This window comes from Branchiostoma lanceolatum, chromosome 9 (assembly GCF_035083965.1).
Source record: "Branchiostoma lanceolatum isolate klBraLanc5 chromosome 9, klBraLanc5.hap2, whole genome shotgun sequence".
NCBI classification, from domain to species: domain Eukaryota; kingdom Metazoa; phylum Chordata; class Leptocardii; order Amphioxiformes; family Branchiostomatidae; genus Branchiostoma; species Branchiostoma lanceolatum.
The window spans coordinates 9,863,692-9,886,259 of NC_089730.1; the positions used below are offsets into that span (position 1 = coordinate 9,863,692).

Below are 22,568 nucleotides of genomic sequence, written 5' to 3' on the forward strand. Positions count from 1 at the left end.
AATACTGAGATGGTGAACGATAATATGTTAATCGCGTTCACAATACATTGTGACATCTTTAAGGCAAGTTATTTGGGCACATGAATGAAAACATGTCCTTGAGCAAGAAGACAGCGATGTTCGGTGTTTCTCAGATTGCATTCATCCCTTTTCCTCCGTATTTTTTAAGACTGATGAATGCACTGAAACCTGAGACATGGCATATTTGGGCAACTGTTTTGCTCTTTTGCAACTGCTTCCGGTCGCGTACGGAAGATACACACACCAAAACTTATAAATAGCGCCCTTTTTCCGCGTAAAATCTAATGTAACAGTCACTGTATCAGCAAGTAATATAAATAATCACCCCTCACTGAGGTTCAAATTCTGTTGCATCTCATACGTTGCAAATCAAAGTTAATACTGATAATAAGTCATATTCGCGCACCATTCAGAGTATTTGTACATTCTTCATAAAGTCAGTATTCTTTGCAATTGACACTCCTCTTAGGAGTGTAAGAATGTACAACTTATGGCCATGCTAGCACGATCCACTTGTTCAATTCAAAATGGCGGCCATATTGAGATGTCCGCCATATTTGTTCTGGCCACGCCGGTTCGTGAGGGCTTCGAAACGAAAGAAGTTGATATTTCCCACAATTCCTGCTGCCGCCGGTTCATAAAGAGTCGATGGGGCACCAATCTATTTCGGGGTTCAAGTCATCCACCCACATTGTTTGATTTGACCCAACTGTAAAGTGTTTACATTGAAACAACCGAATTGCTCCCAATGAGGATTTGAAATTGAAGGTGGTTTTGCATTATTTTGATTCATGTAACGCTTGTTGTTGAGGATAAAGAATATTTGCATAGTCCGTAACTTCACTTTTACAGATTGAGCTGATGTTAAAGATCAGTTTCTTGGTCTATATTTTCTTCCAATTCTTCGACAATGGACTCGAGAGTGGGTGGGGTGGGTAAGCCCCGGGCTTTGGCAGCGGCTAGACCGGCGTGGCCGAACAGCTGGCGTCATCGCTGCGCCTTGGGAGGCACGACAACAACAGGTGGGCCCTTCGAGGGCCTCCACACCAGCATCTGCGCATCGTTCGCGTTCGGTTTCCTCAGCGCCGTTTCCGGGATCGGCTGGTTGTTTGTCAGAATGTACGGCTGTTCTTGTTTCCCCGTGCCGACGAGACGGGCCCGCTTGCCAGCGTCCTCTAGCGGTTCCACCTCTATTTGCAGCCTCATTCTCCACTTGATAGTCCTAAGCGGGCGAACCTCCCCGGAGTCCAGATTCATAACGGCCAACCAAGTGGTGAAGCCCTGGTCACGTGTTATCCGGGTCAAATGTGGGAAGTTTCCACTGCTAACGGGGGTGTCCCACGTCACGGAGGGGTAGAAATTGTCGTTCATACTGAGTTCTACCTTCAGAGGGCTGTGCGTGGGACCTTCCACTACGGCAACCTCCGTGGTAGCGCCATACCATGGGTACAGCACGCCATCAGAATCACTGATCATCTTGTACTCCCCTGTCTTTAGAGATGGTATCTCCCAACTGGAACTGCAGAAAAAAACACAAAACGGTGTTTTCGCATGTTAGAATACCGGTCTCTAAAACGGAAAAGTACAAAAGTAGCTAAAACACAGCATAATCGTTTTTCTTACTCACAGTAGACTAAATTAAAGCCGCAGATGTTAAACTGTCCGTGTAAGAAAGGTTATCACGGATCAGATGTATTAATAAGAACGGCATGCACAGCTGACAAATGTCGCCATCATGTAAACGCGCGACCGTATATTTTCCCGCGCGACTGAACATATTGGTTTTCCGTGCAGTTTACGCACGGGTAGCCACGGCCGCCTCTAAGCCAATAAAACATACTTTTATCGTGTTTTTTCCTGCTCCAAACTCTTTCTTTTAAAAAACACAACCTGGGAATCCATTTGAGATACGTTTACGGAGAAAGACGTCAAAATAATCCATCATGTTGCCGACATCCTTTCAGGCAAGGATTTCATTTCGTAAAAAGTCTCCCGTCGCGATTCTCGGGGCCTGACTGCCTACGTAACACCCACGTACGGCGTCTTACTCGATCGCTGTCACGTCAATTCGACTCGAGGTTTGACGCACGAGGGTTTGAGATAGCGCTTTTAAGGGAAGGGTTGAGAAACCCCCGCGGCGGACGGACAGGCTTGCGAATGGGGCGCTTATGTTGTCTGTCAGACGAAAGCATTGCAAGCTGTCTTTGATAAGATAAGAACAATCTAAAGCGAAGTTTAGAGCGTACATCCTTGGGCAGTGTGTGCACAGTGTATAATGAATAGCTTCATTTTTTTCTTCCCGTTTGTAGACATGGCATTTTTCACACAACTTTAGGGTGGCACCTGTCCTTGGTGCTGAAATAGACTTTCTTTGTCTTGTCTCTGTTTTTCCACATGTACGTCAACTTATTTTTCAATCAGGAGAGAGGACATTAGAAGGTGCAGCTAAATGTAATAGTTTGGGCCCTTCGGGTTTAAAAAGGAAATTAGGCCCTGAACGCATTTCATGGTTCTGAAAGGTTGGTTGTTCTGTCTCAGATTTCCAAAGGTTACGTGTCATGTGATTTCCCCACTTGCCGTGGTGTGGTTGTTATTGAATCGTGTGTTTGTGTAAAAACATCGCACACTCTGTTTCATTCCGCCACACGTCACCGCGCCGCTCGTATTTCCCCACTTCCGGAGTTAATGTCCCGGATATTTGGGTCGTTCCCGCGGATTTGGCCGTGCTTACAGAGCCCGCAAACCAATTACCGCCGCATTGTTTCCTGTTAGGAGGCGTCTGCTCGTATTGATTCTGTTTCCCCACACGGCCACGCATAAGCCTTCTCCTAAAATACAACAAACCGAATTCAATTCTCTTAGGAAATATCTGCAAATACGCAGCTTTTCCCCACGCAGTTATGGACGTAGTTACACTTTTCTCAAAACACTCTTGCGACCGACTTGCCAAATGATGCGAAATCTCACGGCCTGTTTCATGTCAATATCTTAAGTTCTTTCAACATTTGCTCTACTTTATCCCTCGCAATAAGAGGTCGGCCGTCAATATGAGAATCCTCCGTATCGTTAGACTTCACCAACGTTTATCAATGGTATGTCCGCCCCATGGACGTATTCAAACATATTTGAAACAAAATACAAAACTCTCAGATGATTGATATACCGGATATTCTGCGTGCTTCTGTGAATATTCTAACTACTTTGCAGCTAACCCACATTAATAACTATACATCGATTATTTCCTGTATGCCAACAGCTACTACTAGAAACCGTCATTATCTCTAATATCTTTTTAATGAAGAAACGAGGAAGGAAGTAATACCTGATAATTAGCGCGTATCAAAACAATTGCTCATTAACGTGCCTTCAGGACTTTCCTGTTTTGAATACGTAATACTAGTATTCCAGCCACAAGGTATTTATGATTGTCGAGCCAAGTGAAATCTTTTAAACCCGTCGCAATCTAAGTTACGGTATGCCGACAATCCATTCGTGCACGGAGGTTTTCTGAACCTTACCAAAATGTCAAATTCCTATTCATTATTCCTAGACTAGATTACCCACCATGGACGCCGGGAAATTCAATGAAAGACGGGAATCATCTGTGACACCGCCATGGGACCAGTGGACTTAATGATTGCATCAGAAATCGTTAGAATGTTTCCTGAAAACCCTTAATGAACAATACCGCTCTGACTAGATAGCCAGAACCTTAAGGGTGATCCGTCACTTCTTCCTATCGTCAACGGATAGATCCACTCAAACACCGAAACTCCAAGTGACAAACCTTTCTGTTCCTCCAATTATCACACAAAAGTAGCACGAAGGGGTATGCTATTCTGCGTTAGATAGGACAGTATTAGCATAGTACATTTCCGTGCGGTGTACTTCTAAGAGGCTTGTGTATCATCTAGCACATTGCCTTCCAGTATGTAATACATATTGAAACGAAATTACAAGGAGACGCAGTTACGCAGAATTGCCGCATTTATTATACTCTGAGCCCTTCTTTGCTGTCACTTCACTACAAAGTAGCGGAGGCGGAATATGTACTGGCGAAGGGAATTAGACTTCATAAGGTAAGTCGTTACCCGCTGGTGATTTACGTGTGGTATTAGTGGTGTACGACGTGAGATAGAATTACTTCTGTGTGACTTACTGTGTTGATAGTGTGACTGGAGTTACTTAAACGATTGAGCGTTCTACGGGAACGTTATTGATATGGGGGATATATGTACTATATGTATGCTAGCATTTTATAACATACTATTAAAGTAGTAACAACTCAAGGCGTCGCAAAACTACCGTGAAAGTTTGGATAATAGTTTTTCAAGATAAGTTAATAGCTACAGGGCGACAGAGAACACACATGCTTCCAGACGTATTGTATATTACTATTGAAAAAGATTCTGTGTCGGTGACATGTTTCGACTTACGATTTTCAATTTCATTTTGTTTCATTTTGTCTTCTATTGTGTATGGATAAAATCTTATACATGTCTGTGCCTTCTTAAGTTACGTTTGGGCGTGACGTTATTTTTTAGTCTTAAAAAATACAATCCATAGAACTTCATTCTATATAAAATGGAATGCTTTCTTGTCTTCCTATCTTTACGACAGACCCAAATAAGAGAACATTTGTTGTGGAACTTTCGTTGCCCTCTTTCTTGTCGAATAAATTTTCGGACGCAGGAAATTGCCAAACTGTCACAAAGGTTTTCGTGAACTTTACAGGGTCTTTCTCAAGGGAGTCGTGTTGACTTGAACAAACGGTTCACCAGAAGTCAGATTTAGCTCCGAGTCTTCGATCTCTCCCCAGATAGAACACTTCAAACCTTTAAACGTCCTGATAGACTCCTCAGGATTTCGCACAAATGCCAAATCACGATTTCCATCAACTCAGAAGATTACCACTTGTCAAATCTTCTTATTTGTCATCCGTTAGGAATACATTAACGGTGCCAACAGCACGCGTTAATATGCACAGGCAAATTTCTCATAATCCGAGGGCTCAAACTGGGTCACCCCGAAATCCATTACGACTCTGTGTGGCATGGCAAAAGCTGTGGAACCGGTAACGAGCACATCAGTAAGGGGCCGTTTCAAATTCTCCACGGTTATCAATAAAGAAATTATTTAAAAGTAGAGGTGTAGAATGACGTTTACAACTTGCGTAATCCCAAATATCATACCAGATAACGGAATTTCTAAGTCATGGGAAATTTTCGATAAAGATATATACTTTCGTCTCAACTTTCGTGGAGCTTAATTTGAAAGTAGTAAAATTGAAATTGTCTACCCGTTTTTCTTCTTCTTCTTCTTTCATGAAAAGTTCGGACCGTTTGACCGCTTGATTCAAACATCCATAATACTTTGGGACAAGCACACACCCACAAACGTAATGAAGTCGTATTTATAAAAAAAAACCACTAGCTCACGCCTGGTATTGAGATTGAATTTACCCGTACTGTCCCGTAAACACAACTACCTACATGGAATTGACTACATGAAATTGACAGGGATTTGCACCCTTATCCTTCCTCTGCCCGCCGCCCGAAGAAAATTCAATATTTCCTGAGACGTCCGTCGTTAACGCCTTACCCGCCTGTCGAACATGATGTTCTGTAGCAGGTAAGCCCCTCCGCAGGGGTACCGTAATCTCAGTTTGGCAAAGGGACCGGCTTAAGCTTCTGTCCGATAGTTATCATCATGGGCAACTCTATCGAACTCTTACTTACGGTAAGGACGCGGGGAGAGTATGCTCTATGCAAATTCGTGTGAGGGGGTGGGTGATGGGTGAATGAGTGAAACCTAGATGATCAAAAGTTTTGAATTGATTTTTTATCATTTTTGTGAGTAAGTACCTCTTGGTCTACGGATTGAATAATTGAATCTTTTGGTATGAATCTGGATCCAGGTCCTGATCCAGGAATCGTTTTAGGAGCTACCAATCTTGGCGGGTTGATGGAAATAGATGGACCAGTCTACAGAAAACTAGGTCAGAGATGTCCCCTGTCATGATTTTTTTTTCAATTTCCATCCCCATCTAGCACAGGGCACTTATATTTTCACACACGCTGATTTCGTGCATCGGAACGGGAGAACTAAAACGTTATGAACACGCTTCCAACTTTTTTGCAAAGAGGTGGATACGTATTATCTACAAGTTGCACCCTTCGTAGTTTTTCCAATTTTTTTTCAAACTGGGTGGATGCAATTATTGCAAAGTGTTTGGATTAGTGTCTTTATAAGGGCATGTACTCTAGGGAAAATCAAGTTGAGAGAAGTAGTGATGAGTTATGTTCTCAAAAGCGCAATCTGCAAGACAAAGAGATGTATGATGACTCATTAATTCTGGTCATGACAGAACGGCCCTCCTACCGACCGATGACGTCAAAGCAGAGATAGGCTTCCTGTCTCAGACGAAAACCAAGTCAAAGGTCTCGTACCTAGATGGAATATTACATATCTGACACCATTATGCAGCTCAGCTTTTCGTTGTTCAGTACAGAAGAGTTAAATATCGTTACGTCTGTTACCAGTATGTGCTGTCTGTGTTACGAGTAGAGCAGTGCAGTTTGTCATTTTGTTGAACGTTTTCCTGTGTCTTTCTAAGTCATGCGTCCCAAGTTGTCTTACCAGGAATCTATGACATATCCCCCGAAAGGACACGCGCACAGCCCCCGCCCTAGGATAACCGCGATCAATAAAAAACACATCTGGATCTTAACCGCCCCGAGACGAAATTGAAAAGATTACAAATGAGATGTTGAATAAGGAATAGGCTGCAAGACGAGTTCTGGCACTTTATTAGGACGAGTGAGTGATGGAGGGACAGGGGAAAATCTGGTCGCCACTCCATCATAGACAATGCAGGACGTACCAGGGTGCATCTTCAATGATGTAGTCACGATCAGAGACGCTGTGGTAACAGCTTGATATTCGGTTTGAAAACACCAGTCAATATGCACATACTAAATTCGTTGTAGTGGTACATTTGGACGGCTGCTGTGTTTGGTCAGTTGGCATCTTACAAAGTTAAAAGGATAAAAATGCGGCACAACGTCAACAAGTTAATAAGGTACAACGTAAGGCATCTTCTGCTATATATCAACAACCATTAAATGAGAATGTGCTTTTACAAATTGTTCCAATTTCCGTGTATCATGCACCATCACGTGTGCAGAAAACATCGTTCTGCTCTCGTCCAATCATGCTTGCGTATGTATTAATTAGCTTAAGAAAGAAGGGCACTGTTGCACGATAGATATCGTTTTGTTACAGAATACAGAGCAAGGCTATGACGAAGCTGCTGGACTGGATTTCTCGACATCAGATACCCAATTACTTCACACAGCACAGCTGTGCTTTACAAGATAGCTACTCCAATAGTTTGCTCCTCAGACGAGCTTGCATCTGGAACCGCACAGGTACCAATCAGTGTTGACCTCTAGACATTAGGTCTTTGATCTTAGCCCCCCACCTCCTCACCAACGTATCTTTACCTCCAGATAGATGCAATCTTCTTTTACCCGGGCGGAGAAAATTACATCTTTTGATTCGTCTCCACAGCCTTTACTTTGATCCCTGACTACCCACTTATTTTGCCCTCCTGATACACAATTTTCCGGCAACAATTTGGATGCGACCCATACGCATCTTTGACCTCATTCACAGCTGCCGTTTGGTTTCCTAAGTAGCTAGTTGAAGTTGAACCCCCAGCACCTAAATGCCCGCACACACACGTGCGCGCAATGATGACTGATTTTGGTCCACTCAAACGCTCTAGAAGATCCAATACCAACCTTTGCGGGCTACTAATTTTATCACCGCATGTGCACATTACGTAGCATTTGTCAGTTGGGAATGCCAAGAAAGGCGTTGAACCAAGTGTTAGGAGGCTGTTTTTCCGACTCTCTGTCGTGTATGTGCTCCATTTGTCTGTCTGCTACACAGATCGTCCTTTTGCCTATTTCTGGCACATTGCAGTCGGTTTTTCAGATTCAGGAAGAGACTACAGATTCATTACGACCCACTGGCTCGTACCAACCCAACTGGCCACGACTTCTAGGAGTTCCCCAACTGTTTGTATGACGAACACACAGACTTTGATCTCACAAGCCCACAACGGACATATTCGGCCTTCCTCGCGTGCAGACGATAAAAACAAATATATCCACTTTCACGTCCCCCCATCAGTATTGCTCAGTTAGCAGGCATGCAGCAATCCTTCTGCCCAGTTGGCGATACTGATAGCTAAAGCAAGACACATCGTCATTGTTCCAACACATCACGTTCGAATTCCAAAGGATTATGGAAAAAAAAGAGCAAATCTCGAGAGGAATCGTCTGTCAGGATGTGCCGTCAAAAGGTGTACATATATAGAAGGCGATTATTTATTTTTTTAACCAAAAAATGCCACTTCTTTGTATCTGTAGAAAGAGATTGCAAAGACGCAACACCGCCATTTTAAAGTCAGTGCAAGTCCACAGAGGCACGATTTTAAATTCACAAGCGTCCTGGCGTCCTTTTTTCACGCTCACACGGGAGGAACAAAGCTTGGCACATTCTCTCCGATGACTAGGGACGTAACAGACAACAGAACACCGAATGAACGACGCAGTACAAGCGACCCTAATCATGGAGCTATTTCATCAGGAGAAGGTGGTTTCGGTATCATACGGAAAGGCGTTTTGGATTCACCGTACACTGATGTATCCTTGATGAGGTTAGAAGGGCAACAACTTGTGGATTTTTATTCATCACACGACCGTTTCAACTTGAGTCGGCGTAGACTACATGGAAATGACTTAAGTAGTGTATGAATTGAAAATTCATTAGAGTAGTAAATTCTGTACTCGTATGTATGTGATCATACAATTTGCAATGTTCGTAAGTCATGCTATATGTCTATGAGGAGCATTTAATTCTAATCTCCAAGCAGATACATGGTTCCATTCTAATTTCCAAGCATAAAACATGGTTCCATTCTAATCTCCAAGCATATGTATGGTTCCAACATATTTTTAACTTGCGTTTTTCGTATTTTATATCTGGAGTTGAGACCAAAACCATACATCTGCTTGGAGATTCAGATTCACATGTATTTCTGGTAGGATCGAGTGCACGAGCAAGTCTAAGCCGTTATTAAAGACGTTCTTATTAAGGGTGATTTATGACAAGTGATGTGGATATTGAAGGTTATTTTGGCGTACTTTATTGGATTTTCCTGCCTAAGAGGTAATTGTATGTCGCGCTTTAACTGACGCCGCAGGGGGCGAGATGACATGTTCACTCAAGTATAAGTAATATTTATAGAATCCAATGATATATGCGTTATCTAGCAGGGAACCTGGAAAGGGGCCGGCACTGTCGACAGACTTGTCAAACTTAATGTAAGCGTTACATGTACGTATACAAAGCAGTTTTTGTGATTTCCTATATCAGAACGATGGGTTTAGATAGTGAACGTTAAGCTTTTACACTTACGTTCTCACGGTTTTTCTTTCTACAATTTTCATCTTTTACACCGAGACCACTCTTTTGACTGTGATTTTAACCTTTCCCATCAACATTAAATGCTCAACGTGATTCTTTCATTTACCCAGTAATGTTTGAAATGTCAGAAACTTGCAGCCTAGTTTTAGCCACCAACACGCCCGTAGAATGTACCAACACGCGCACCGCGACGTTAACGTTTATGCATGTAAAGTGGTCATTCTATAAAGCCTCAGCAAGAAAAGATGTAGGTCGAGCCACGAACTTCAACTCTTTCATCCACGTTCTGTCTTCAAAACCGTAAGATCTTTGATTGTGGCATCACAGACACCACAATGCCGTACAAACTGGAATATAACATAAGAAGCACATGAGATGAAATGTACTTCTTCTGATGCACTTCAGAGGGATCACCCTTATGCAGCTCCGTCTCCACTCATCCACCGTTGTATCTGTTGGACCAAAGCGCATTGTCAGAGCTATCATCTTGCAGGACCCTTGCCCGCTAGCGTGAATGATCTATGGGCTGAGTTCGGCGCTCCGACACGAAAATACACCCGGCCTTGGCGAAGACGGCAATCAAGCGGAATCAGCTCAAATATGGGATCCCCACCCTGTAATTGAGATCCTCTGGTCCGAAGCCGAATCATCCTTTGACATTTGGATCTCTAAAAAGAGTCGGAGATGCGATATGCCGGCAGACAGCACACAGGGTACAGTGAGCCGCCGGCGGTAAAGTGCAAGGATACAAAAATAAAACGCGAATCATTCATGCATTTATAGTAGCTTTAAATCCGGAAAGTCGATAAAGAATTTACGCTGTGCTTTCAAAGTCCGGTTCTTTCATCTATGGGAGCCATTAATTACCCTCATCGAGCCATAATAAATCTATATTCTTATCTTGAATAGACTGCTACATTGTGCGTTTATTCGCAAAAGCACTTCACCCTACTTTCCATATCCGTCACCGTGATGACAATATCATGAATGTCGTCAAGCTCAAATATTAGGAACGATCCCTTTGAGGATCCCGCCCCGTGCGTGTTAGTGCGAGTCTTGACGGTTGACTGTTCACCTCTGAATTGGGCATGTTAACGGTGCTACAGCGCGTCTGTAATCATCTGCAATCGCATGTGTTTAACCCTGCTGGGAGGGCGGGGTTCAAATTAGGAGTCCAAGCGCCAAGTGGGACAAAGCATCTTGAATACCTTCCAAGTTAGTGACTTCCAAAAAAGGAACAACTGCTAGGGGTGCGGAGAAGTCGGCACATCCAATGTATCATCAAAATGTAAGATGATGTACAAAGCTCCATCGAAGGGATACTAAGAGTAGTTGTGCATTTGCCGGGAATATTTTTGTTTCGTTGATATTTTTGCTGCCCTTATAATAGATTCTTCGGGAATTCATACTTATCCAAAGTTCATCTAAACCCGGCTGCAAAGTTCACATGTGGTGCTCTCTATTTCACCCTGGATCTCTGGACTGACATGTTCCTTGATCGTTATGCACCAGAATGATGAGAAACAACAGATGACATTTCCCTGAAACACACATCTATATTCCGGGTGATAATTACCGGTGGTATTCCCCTCCAGACGTGCATTATCCGCCACTCTCTGGTACGTCCCAGATTTAATGGCCGACTGCACAGTCGTAAAGCCACACTGATTCGATTATATGGATGACATCCCCTGGGCACCCCAAACTGATGCGAGCGTACGAATAAAAAATAGTTGGGCCAAAACAAATTGCCTTCATTATGAAATCTAATGGGTCAGAAAGGTTCAACAAATGACCGAACACACAGAACATGATATACCAAACAATAAATTCCTAATTTGTTCATTTATATCTACTTCTTTGATTCTGGAAGATTTTTACTCGGGGCTCAAACTGAATTTTTCTTCTTCCGTTTACTGATACACATGACTTTTAACAAAATACGTGCACCAAAAATAAAATGTTCAATGTGAAAGAAGTAAGTTTACAACAAAATCAGTATATTTTACGATAGGGAGAGAGGTATTCTACTAGACTTGAGTCCCAACATTAGTATCCATTTTTCGATAAGTATCCAATCTACGGTGTGCCTTTGCTATCTTTCTAGCTTCTCTGTACGGTTCCAACCCCTTTTTTAAACGGACGGAAAAACGATGCGCGCGTAGATGTTATCCATGTGATACAGTCAGCGTGGCCTAAGTAGGGTAATGCTGTGGCCCGGGAGGTCAGGGAAGGCTATTATCAGTTCTCGTCATGGGCTGCTGGAATCGCCGGGGACTACTTTTCCGGTGGCGGAAAGGTCACGCCTACTCACTGAAAATGGAACGGGCCTTTTGGGGACGGTAAAAAGTCCAACTATCTTATGAGATTCGCACATATGATAGTGATAACTGTTGATGTGATATACACAAGACAACGTTTCCTTAATGTTCAGAACCAGGAGAGGTACAGCTTGGAAAACACGGCAAATAGAAACAAAGGCAGTTCACCAGAGGAAGCTACGGTAAAATGCACACTAACGCGTCTAAAACGGCCCACTCCTGTGTATGATGACAGTAATACGAGTTGATTACACAGGTGATGGAGATGCATATATGCATGAATTTTCCACAAAGTGCATTAGTGAAATCAGCCAGTAAAACATTGTGTTTTTGGCAAGGTCTCCGGAAAGGTCTTAAAATCTACCTCGATGTTTAGGAATATGGGCCTTGGGACTGTTTTAACATTTCTTAACACTCAACAGTTCTAAACTAGAACAGATCGAAAGAAATCAGTTTACTAACGGTTCACAGAAGTTGCCCTCCTAACGTTTTCATGTCTATAGTGACGCCCTCAGTACACACCGAGTGTTAGTGGCCCTCCCCTAATATTCCGGAGAAACCCCCTCACGGTTTTACTATTCCATATAGCATCGGGAGATTACAGCAATCGAATTTACAGCCGCACCAATGACATTGCTTTAGCGATGGCGTCCTTAGTAACCACACGAATAGCCACTTCCAAATGTCTGCGATTTTCATTACATCATTTTCCTAAAACATGACTTGCGGATTTCGTGGCACATATGCGTAAATAAGATGTGAAAGAGTGCGAGGAACGTGGTGAGATCAAGATATCGTTAAAATGCGCCTTATTTGTGCATAGATGCATGCTTTTACGTGTGGTCCCAGGGGGGGTATCCATTTGTGACAGACCTTTGGGAGACTTTTAAAGTAACGCGACTGTTTTCCCACAAGATAAAAGGTGACGCTGTCCCTAAGCCATCCTGTGTTGGACTCTCTTGAAGTTATACTTCCAAGAGGAGAGCGACTGTTTTAGGCAATCGTTATCGTCTGTATAATGTATAAAAGTCGCTATAGAGATCAAACCTAGCAGCGACGCATCAAAGAAAGTGGGAGGGGGATTATTTGATGAAACAAAAGCCAAGATGACAGAATAGCGAGATATCTGTGCACTTCTTGGTGGGGTGTGCAGTCACACCTTGACATATCACGATCTTCAAGCAGCGTGTGCTTTAACACGTGGGCGGAAGCCGGCTCTTCAGAGCTATCATAAAGCTGTAAGTACTATCTGGTCTACTTAAGAAGGGCGCCAAACTTCTGGGCATGTCTGCCATTGGACTGTACTGTAATAAATCAACACACCTCTTAAGAGAGACGGGCTCAGTGGATGGAAGTCTACGGGGATACGCCTACGTCTCATGTGACCGAATTACTCCAGCAACGAAATATCATTCCGCAGGGAAGCACCCCTATCAGTGAAAATAGTCAGTATCGAAAATAGTCCGCTAGATTTCGTAATTCTGTAACATTACAAGTTTAAGCTGCAAACTTTCTCATCGAGTTCCAACTATTCGATATAACGTTAACCCTAGCTCTGGAGAATGCGATTACAAGCCGAGAGAAAGTAGAGTTACATTCTGTCAATATCGCTCGCTCCCACGTGTTTCCGTGCCTTTGAGGTCTCCAGGAAGAGCGGATAAAAGTGTTTTAACATGAATACATGCTACTATCGGCTGTCTTTCAACTTCCATCAGCTCTGATACACTCTCAAGGCCACGAGATGTTTCCCAACTCCAGCGCGTTAATGGAAGTCATGATCCCACTGTATCTGATGGCGGGGTCATGTCAGGTGCTAATATGTTCTAACCCCGGCTTTTGTACCGGGCCCGGTGGCTATCGGGTCGTAAATAGATCGATACGGGCGTAATTAACTGTAGGGTGGCAGGGAAATCCGCTGGGAACGCGGCAGATGACTCCGTAGTCCGTGAAAGGCCCCGAAAGTTAATCTCCAAGCAGATCTATAGGTTGCGAAGACAACATAGGGCTGTAATTGTGATCTTAATAACTAGGGCAGATGCACTTCATAAAATCATATACACTTTAATCTGTAATGGTATGGTATGGTAAAGTAAAATATTATCGCATGCTATTTTTAGTCCCTTTGTACGATAATAGAAAAATGCTAATATGTAAAAAATTGTCAATATTATATTTAGAACCTATATTCAGCGTCGCAAGTGCTCGCAATTGTACGCTATACAATACATATATTTAACGTTGGAGTTGCGATGTAATAACGGAGGATAAATCACATTAGTACGTTTTAACGGCGTGTTCGCATCGTCAAGTGCAGACTGGGTAAGTGGCCATTAAGCAAATTCCAAAGACGGTCAACCTGTTGCTAGATGCCTATTGGGCGTTCGTTATTAGCTATCAAAGGATTTATGTGGACGCCAATTTTCTGCTGTTGAAGAACAGATGGTGGAACTCCCAACAAAATTCCGTTTCGCCGATTAATGAAAATTTGCAGATGTAAAACAAACGTGCGCACTTGTAGAAAGCATTCGTCACACGTCGTGCTTTCTGTAAATATGGCGACCAATACTGAAAAAGCACCATAGTTAGTAATTTTTGCCAACAAAATCATCACACCGTGAACTGAGGACGTCGTATTTAGACTGTGGCAATTTTCAGTGAATCGTAAAATGTCTAATGCCTCCACAGAGACCCGGTATGCACGTATTTTCGTGAACGTAAAGCCTTGAGCATTGAATAACTCAGTACTACAGTAGTAAAGAATCGACCATTCTCTAACGCCAGAACAGAAAACGTTTAATCAATGAGTCGCTGCGAACGTTTCAGTCAACTCTCCTTGTGTGCGTGGGTGATTGGCTGGCGCATCACTAGGAAAGATCTGATACATATAGATCTTTTCATGTATGTGAATGTAGCAGTTCCTTCGGCACCGATGGTAGCGATGAAACCTCGTACATGATATTCGCAACTTGCCAGACTGAAAATCGCACTGGAAGTCTGATTTCACGCATGCATGACGATCTGTGACACTTGCCATCCAGAATAGGATTATGTAAAAAGAACTCTCATGGGTCCCAAGTCTTCGCACTTTAGATTTAAGGATAGCCGTCCCTATTGGAAACCTCGCGGGCATAATTCCCACCCTTCGCACGACACGGGAATTATATTCAGTCGAACCTACTCAATCTAACTACGTCGCCATGACAACGGGATGGGAAGGTTTGCACTATCGTCTGATCAAGGCCCCCTAGGTCACGGTTCTGGGGTGGTTCTCCATTCACTACGGGACTGGGGGTGGACGCTATTCAGGATGGCGGCTGGAAAATCACTGTAGCGAGTTATTGAATATGTAGCAGATGTTCCATGAGGAGCGACATTTGGTACCTGCAGTGAAAGCGGGGAATAATGAAACAAGGCACGGTGCGTTGTTTCTGAGCGATGTATGTGCCAATATTTACATGTGTAGGTGATAGGGTTAACCCGGGAGGCATTTTGGTCCCCTATTTCATATCTAAATCCCTGAAAAATTATTTTGTTTGTAAAAACAAAGCGTGTTAGTGAAGAGTCCATTCTCAACAGACGTTAGTGGATCGTCCCGCTGAAGGCTTGGCGAGAGAAAAGCGGCGTCATCCCGGCTGGCCGTTTGACAGCCGTTCGCATCTGGGAAAACGCTGCGGCTGCGGCCGTATACATAGTAACTGTGCCACCAGGACCTTTGCCCTAAAAGGGCAAAACAGCGTTTGGAAAGTTCCCGTGAATCCACACAGCTGAGAAATGGGTAGTTAATAGTCTAACCCGCAACCTTTGACTGCAATGCCTTCCGTCATGTATAAAGCTTAAGAGTAGGGCGTTTGGCAATCTTGCTAGAGATTAGTCGCTTTCTGTTCAGACTAATCCTCGCACTCAATGCAACACGCACGATCTAGGGACATTTCAATTCGACTGTTGATATAATGTACAAGCAAAGATGTTCCATGGTTAAAACAGAAATAGCCAGAAATCCTGTTTTGACTTCTGAGGCTTACGCGATGTTTGGTGTTATCTATTTCAGGATGTACACGGTTGAGCGTCCTTCATGTTACAGATATCACCAACATCTAAAATTGTGGGACGTCAAAAAGCTCCGATTAACTGACGAGATCTATACTCCTAGGATGCTAATTGACAAGAATAATGCGACATTCCAATCTCTACTTCTAAATCGAGGATTTCTGAGGATGCATGTTCACGTGTCGGATTACATATTGATGCCCAAACGACTCGTAGTGACCTAGATGTAAAAGTGGTGTTTTAGAAATATGTCTCCGGTTTCTGTTTGTTGACAATGGTGTGGGACAGGACGCACAGTGATAGAGAGGCGTGTTGTGAAGTTGTGGTTGCGGAAGGGCGGAAGGTTACAGAAGGATGGCCTTTGGACTCTAAGGGCAGATCGAGACGAATCGTGCAATACAGATTGCCACGGGATACGGAGAAGTAATGCATGATCACCGATTTGTTTTATAGCACTCCATGTTTGGCTTGGGGTATCCTAGTAAAGGACTCGAAACAACTCGATATGACAACAATCCAGCGGTCGTTTTGGATCCTGTTGAGCTTCACAGCTGTGAATTGTGATCTCTTGTTGAAATTCGCTCGTATCGCGAAAGGAGGAATTTATAGAATTGGTAAAGCTATAAAAAGGAAATGCACGGAAACACGGGGAAAGACTGTACCGTTGTGACAACATGTATGTAAGGTTATGAGGTGTTGTGTTAGTCGCGCGGTGTGTTGAAGTGAGTGTGTGACCGTTAATCTCAGTGTTGACGATTATAAATAAACATTCAGTGTCTGTGTAGCGTAGAGATGTATCACTTGAAATGCATGATATACGCTACGTGGAAGGAATAAGACCTATTATAACTTACGTGCCCATGTTGTCGTACGTGTTGAAGAATTCCATGTGCGTACAGGCCTGTATCCAGCCCACGGCCCATCGCCCGGCTCGGCGGATCGGCGGAACCGTTACCTTCGCGGACGCCCTGAAGTAAGGCGTGCGGTACTTCAACACAACGTCTGAGTACTCCTCGATAATCGTCGGTGTGGTGTCAATAGAGGCGTGTAGATCGGTCACAGAAACCTTGAATTTACACGCAGGACAGCGGTTACACCCAGCGCTGCTCTGAACGCACCCCATCCTCGATGTACCAAAAGGATCTCGCTGGACCAGCAAGGAGAGAGGGAGCATCGGGCCACCGGCCTACATAGTCCCGCGGGGAGCACCTCAGGCGTACGGTGATTTTACCGGCGTCGGGTTCGGTGCTGTAGAGTCCGCAAAGACACAGCGATTCGGGGAAGAATGTGCCACCCGTGTCGGCCGTACGACAGGAAAGTGTCCCTCGATGTCTCGCCAAGCATCGGCACTCGCAGAATGTGCGGTATACACACATCGCCATGTGTGTAACTCTAGCATTGCTATATTTGGCCAGGAGAAATGCTTGCCATCGCGTTTGGTGCCAGCTGATAGCGACAGTGAGCGCCTGATATTTTTCCCCGACGGGAAATGCAAAGCGGATGAACAAGAAGCGCGTTTTGGCCACTGATAAGACCGCTATAGTGATGGCTGCTCTTTGCCAACGTTGTGGGTAATCATATGTGAGGGGTTTCGCCGATCAGCTGGTTTTTGCCGCGAAATTTGCACGTTTTCCGGTGAGAGAACGTCAACTTCCGGTATTTTAAACCGTCCCACAAGACCTCGCGGTACAGTGCGATCCAACATGGCAGCCGCCGGCTAAAAATAATCTTCCCCTCGTGTCGTCTGTGTTTTATTTCCAAATTTAGCCCCCTAGGAGCTGTTGTAGAGGTGGACTTGGACCTGACAAGAAAGATGGCCCATCAGAGAAGTAAAAGGTCGCGAGGAGCGTTTTTCGAAGATGACGAGGAAGAGTTTGTTGCGAGTGGAAAGGGCGTGAACGAAAATCTCGTGAATGAAACTATTGACATGAGTAAGTTATGGAGGAACCCTGACGCAGTGTTTCCCAAGCCTGGCCCTCCGCGTAGGCACAGCTTTGAAGAGGACACCACGTCGCAGGGGGAGGGCGGGGATCGGTTTCGACGCCACAGCGGCCGGAGCGCCGAGGTGAACGCGGCTGCAGAGGCGGCGGAGGCCAGGGCACAGGGCCGCGCCCCCCCTCGGAGGACCAGCCGGGCATCAGAGGATGCAGAGGAGCAGGACAGACAAGCGGTCAGGGGAAGGCCTGGTCTGGCCAGACAGTCCAGCCAGACTGGACGGAAGGCTAGTCAGAATGATGCCAACCTGGGGAAACCCTGGGGACTGCCCCGTACAGATAGGGGAAAGGTACGTGACACTCTGACACAAGTTATAACGTTACTTGTTAATTGTTCCATCTCCTTGCAACATGACTTGTGTACAAATTGTGTGACATTGGCACAAGTTATATAGCTAAAGTCAAGTTCTATAACGTTCTGGAGGAAGGAATTCCGGCCTAACTCAAGCAACAAACATTTCAACCCATTGCTAGGAGATAAACTTTCAGAATCGAGTTTGATAATCCTAGATTAATTGCTGTAACTCGCTGCACTACTGTAGCATTTCACTTAGCCATGTTGCTATATGCCAACATTTTGTTTACCTGCAACGTTAGTTATCTGTATGCAGTCTTTGATCCCACGGAGATTTGGATCAAATGTCAACCATGTGAAGTAAAGCAGCTAAAAATAGTCGACAGTGGCATAGCTTTTCCATATGTTTGATATGAAGGTAAAACGATTGTTATATTATCAGAATAGCTAAAAAAACTTTAAGTTAGCCATTAGGCATTGAGATTGATGGGGTAACAGCTAGGTCCTCCATTGGAGTAGCCTGGAGTCCAGCCTTAAACTTAAAGCTTGTAGCTTTGGTCCGCTACCCCGCCAGGCGCCAACATTGCGATGTTGGGAGTGGACCAAAGGTAACAAGGCTGGACTCCAGGCTACCATAGGAGGGGATGGTCTATCTTAGAAGGTTGGAGGTTTTAAATTTGACCAGAAGTGCAAAGAGTTTGTGGGCAGCGAATATAGACGATTGAAAAAAAAACAGTTAGGGAAGGAACAGAAATGGATCGTGCACCTGTTACTGTTACTGTTTAAGTAGGTCATAGGTGTCACAGATATACATGTATGTCATTTGAGGGACAAAAACAGATGTTTTTAGCACTACTGCAGTGATGAGGATCAATTCAATCAACAGCCTGTTGATAATGTACATACCGGATACTAGTTAATCCGGTCATCAAATAAGAGAATTACAAAAATAGGTCTATAGTTCTGTCATGGTAGGGAATCAGAAGGTGTTATTTATTACAGTTTACTACATTTGATTTTGTATAATTTTCAGTTTGCCAATTGTATAAGTTTTTGTTGTTTAGTGGACTCCAGGTAGAATTGTGTTTCTCTATGTGAAGGAGATCTCAATAAAACGAACAAACAAACAAACAAACAAACAGTTGTTTTCCCCCTTCTCTTCCAGCCACAGCAGACCATGGGTCCGTCTGATCCGAATGCCAGCCTGGGGGAGATAATATGGAGCTCACTGTTGGCTATTGACCTCACCTTGTCCAAGGTACTGAATGTACATCCATAGACAGACAATGCATTGATTGTGCCACAAAATGTTCTACAAGCTTGTCAAAAGCCAGTAGAAGCAGTATTTGAGGCACTTAAGGGACAGGTGGCCACTATAGACAGGGTTCTTCTATTGCAATGGAACGAATAATCCAAGGAACTACCAGAGAGTGGCCATGGCCAGGTGGTCCTTATGCAGAGATTGAGACTGTATTTGTAAGAGGGGGAAATGGAACACTTCTAAAGTAGCATATGATAACTCGCAGAGTGTACAATTCATCTATATTCAAATCAATGCCTCAAAAGGGCAAGTTCGTGTACGTGTAGGTACAGACCATGTATATAGTCCTTCAGGGTAAAGATATCCTACTTGAGGTGTCATAACTGGTGTCATGAATGTACCATAGAAAGAAATAGTTCTCTAAAGAAGTAGTTAACTATTTCTTGCTATGCCACAAAAGATCTAAGTTCTATTCCTTTGTCCCTCGTACCTCCCCACAGACTATAAGTGTTTGTGCGAATCGCTCAGACAGTAACCTGCGCCACATCCTGATGTTCCTGGAGTTCTCGTGCCACGGGCTGCCCTGGATCGTCGGCACGCTCTTCATGCTGTACAAAAGCACCTCCATCCTGCAGGTGCAGAAACTCGTCAACCTCTTCGCAGGTAAGGAAGATATAAAACAAGTAAGGTATGTTTGTGTAGAGAGTATTTTCATGTGATGTCCTAGGGACCACCTAGCCTCCACCAGACCTTGCTATGGGTGTATGGATCGTAGAATTTGACGCACAGGAGAATAACTGGCCAGGAGAGTAAGTCAAGGGGAAGGTTAAAAATAACATTCCCCCCTCAGACTAGCTGCGCCTGCAAATGAAACCATATGATGGCCAAACTCCCCTGGCAAATATTCTTTTTTTTTAATAGATTATCTAGTACTATTAATTATTATCATTTTTTTTTCATTCAAAATAATTAAACTATACATAAAGCACCATCCAGCAAATCAATTCAAGAAACCACATAATATCATATAAATATTGTTTGTACCTACCTACAGTAGTTAGTCTGGTAGAGAGACTAGGGACCACCAACAGATATTTACATTTCAGTGAATCATAGTTCAAGAATTTGGAGATCTTCTGACCCTCCCAAATAACCTGTATTAAGTATAGCCCACAGAGGAGAATACCAGAAGAATACATAAAAACTTGAGAAACTTGGTGAATTGAAATGCATATCAAGGACACCAACATGGCTGGCAGTCAGCACCGGCCCACTTTATTGATCTGGAAAATTGATTACATCTATAACTCATAAGGGAATGCATGATGTGAAAGAAAAAAAGGGCACAGCAAACTTGTCCCAAGTACTCCCTTGAGATGAATTTATTTTTGAAGTTGGAACCTTGAGTTTGGTTGATTATATCTCTGTTGTGCAATAAGTGCCAGGACTGATTACTTGAGTGGGTCACAAAATTGAAGCAAGCATAAAGTTACAGCAGGGACAAAGTTACTTCTATCACATAGCAAAAAGTATCACGTGATCAAACTTGCTATATCACAAAATTACCCAAAGTAGGTAATTTTTCTCTGGGAAGCTTACCACCCTCTCCTGATTACCATCAAAAGTCCCTTTAGTACTGTTGTAAGATTCTGTAAAATGGTGTAAAACGTTCACCCATGAATGCCTGTGCATTAAGCAATGATGGGAGATAATCTTTATAGCTTTTATTGCAGTGCGTAATGGCCTGAGGCCTTGAGGAGTTTACTTGGCATACTGATTTTACTTTGGACACAGCTCCTGAGTTTGAAGAGTTATCTCGGTCCCACGAGTTGTTCCAATTTTCCACCAAATTAGATAAAGTACAAGATGTCAGGTAGCAGACAACTTGTGAAGATACTGGAAAGATTGTAGTCCACAATAATGCAGTACGTTGACTCGTGGATATTTCCTAAGCTTGTTTGAAATCCCAAGTAAGAAAAGAGAGATATGCAGGTTGGCCACAGGAATTCGAGTTCTTGGAGCTCTTTTGCAAGAGAATGATGGAGTAGGCAAGTGAAGAAGAAAAAACACATCCTGTTATAGACCCAATTCTACCACAGGAGCCATAAATTTTTAATGTGTTCAAATTAACAATGAATTTTCAACATCCAATGCATTGATAAATGGAAAAAAACTGAAACAGCTAGAAGAACATGGTCTTCTAATGTTGGGGACAAAATATGAGCATTTTGGTATTGATTTATATTTTGACGTTATGATCTTTTAATTTTTTTTCAAATCAAAGAAAAATGAACCGGCAAATCCAAGAATCAAGATATTGAATAGGTGTATCTATGAATACGCAGAGGTGTTTCTCTTGATTTTTATCCTAACCAACTTCTTATTTGAGAGGTATTGTCAGATGTACTGAAAAGCAGCTATCTTATTTAAGTTATAAACAGATAATTGGTGTGACAAGACTGCTTCCAACTCAGGTTAAAGTCTAAATGTAAGTTACCTCCCACTAAAGTATTAATGGATTAGCCCTATTGACCTTTCAATGTCAAAGTCAAAATATCTGTAGGAGCTGATCATTGGCAAGAATCCATAGAGACACTTAGTCGGATATCCCACAGCTGAATACTAAGCATTTTGTACATGCTGACAATTCAAATTTGTCATTTTCAAGTCAGATTAATGCTGTTAAAAATGTTAACTTCCTTTTATGACCCCTCCCTCTTGTGTTTGCAGTGTAACTGTATAACATGAAGTTCCAAAGTACGTAAAAGTCCACTTTTTGTTGCGCTACTGAACACAGTTTCAGTGGCCTTTCAGTTTGAATAAATCATTGAACTTACCCAATTTGTAAAGCAGTCAGATAAGATGCATTGTTTTTTATCATCTATGTTTCTCTATGTTACTGCATTTTGATCAACAACAAAAATCCAATGTATGTGAAACACATTACTCATATTTTTGGCCCAAGTGAAAATGAAATGGTGCATGTATAGACCATATGTTGTCAATTTCACAGAAATTGGATTTACTCTCTTTCCAGTTCCACCCTGGTTTTACAAGTCTTTCTTTAACTCAAGATATGAATATAGAATTTTCATGTGATTTTGCAGACGTAGCTCCAAATCATACCCAAG

At 43.1% G+C, this 22,568-nt stretch overlaps 2 protein-coding genes across 2 annotated transcripts in view; one reads left to right on the forward strand and one right to left on the reverse strand.

Annotated features, from left to right (window-relative positions):
- On the reverse strand, nucleotides 1–17,061 carry LOC136442232 (protein FAM78B-like). The gene is made up of 2 exons (XM_066438988.1): nucleotides 16,742–17,061; nucleotides 1–1,540 (listed from the first exon to the last, which is right to left on the reverse strand). The coding sequence occupies exons 1-2, from the start codon at nucleotides 17,059–17,061 to the stop codon at nucleotides 1,009–1,011; spliced, it is 852 nt and encodes a 283-aa protein (XP_066295085.1). The 3' UTR covers nucleotides 1–1,008.
- The window catches only part of LOC136442231 (polyisoprenoid diphosphate/phosphate phosphohydrolase PLPP6-like), a 14,226-nt gene continuing 8,629 nt past the window's right edge, over nucleotides 16,972–22,568 (forward strand). Inside the window, exons 1-3 of the mRNA XM_066438987.1 lie at nucleotides 16,972–18,171; nucleotides 19,342–19,434; nucleotides 19,938–20,100. Of these exons, the coding sequence (XP_066295084.1) occupies nucleotides 17,701–18,171; nucleotides 19,342–19,434; nucleotides 19,938–20,100 (727 nt within the window). The 5' untranslated portion in view covers nucleotides 16,972–17,700. The remainder of the gene's footprint in view (nucleotides 18,172–19,341; nucleotides 19,435–19,937; nucleotides 20,101–22,568) is intronic.

What these genes read in the sequence shown, in the direction of transcription:
- LOC136442232 (XM_066438988.1), bottom strand. Translation starts at nt 17,061, where the DNA reads ATGCTCCCTCTCTCCTTGCTGGTCCAGCGAGATCCTTTTGGTACATCG. An exon ending in ACGTACGACAACATGGGCAC is followed by an intron (nt 1,541 to 16,741) that starts GTAAGTTATAAT and finishes TTTTTTCTGCAG; the next exon opens with TTCCAGTTGGGAGATACCAT.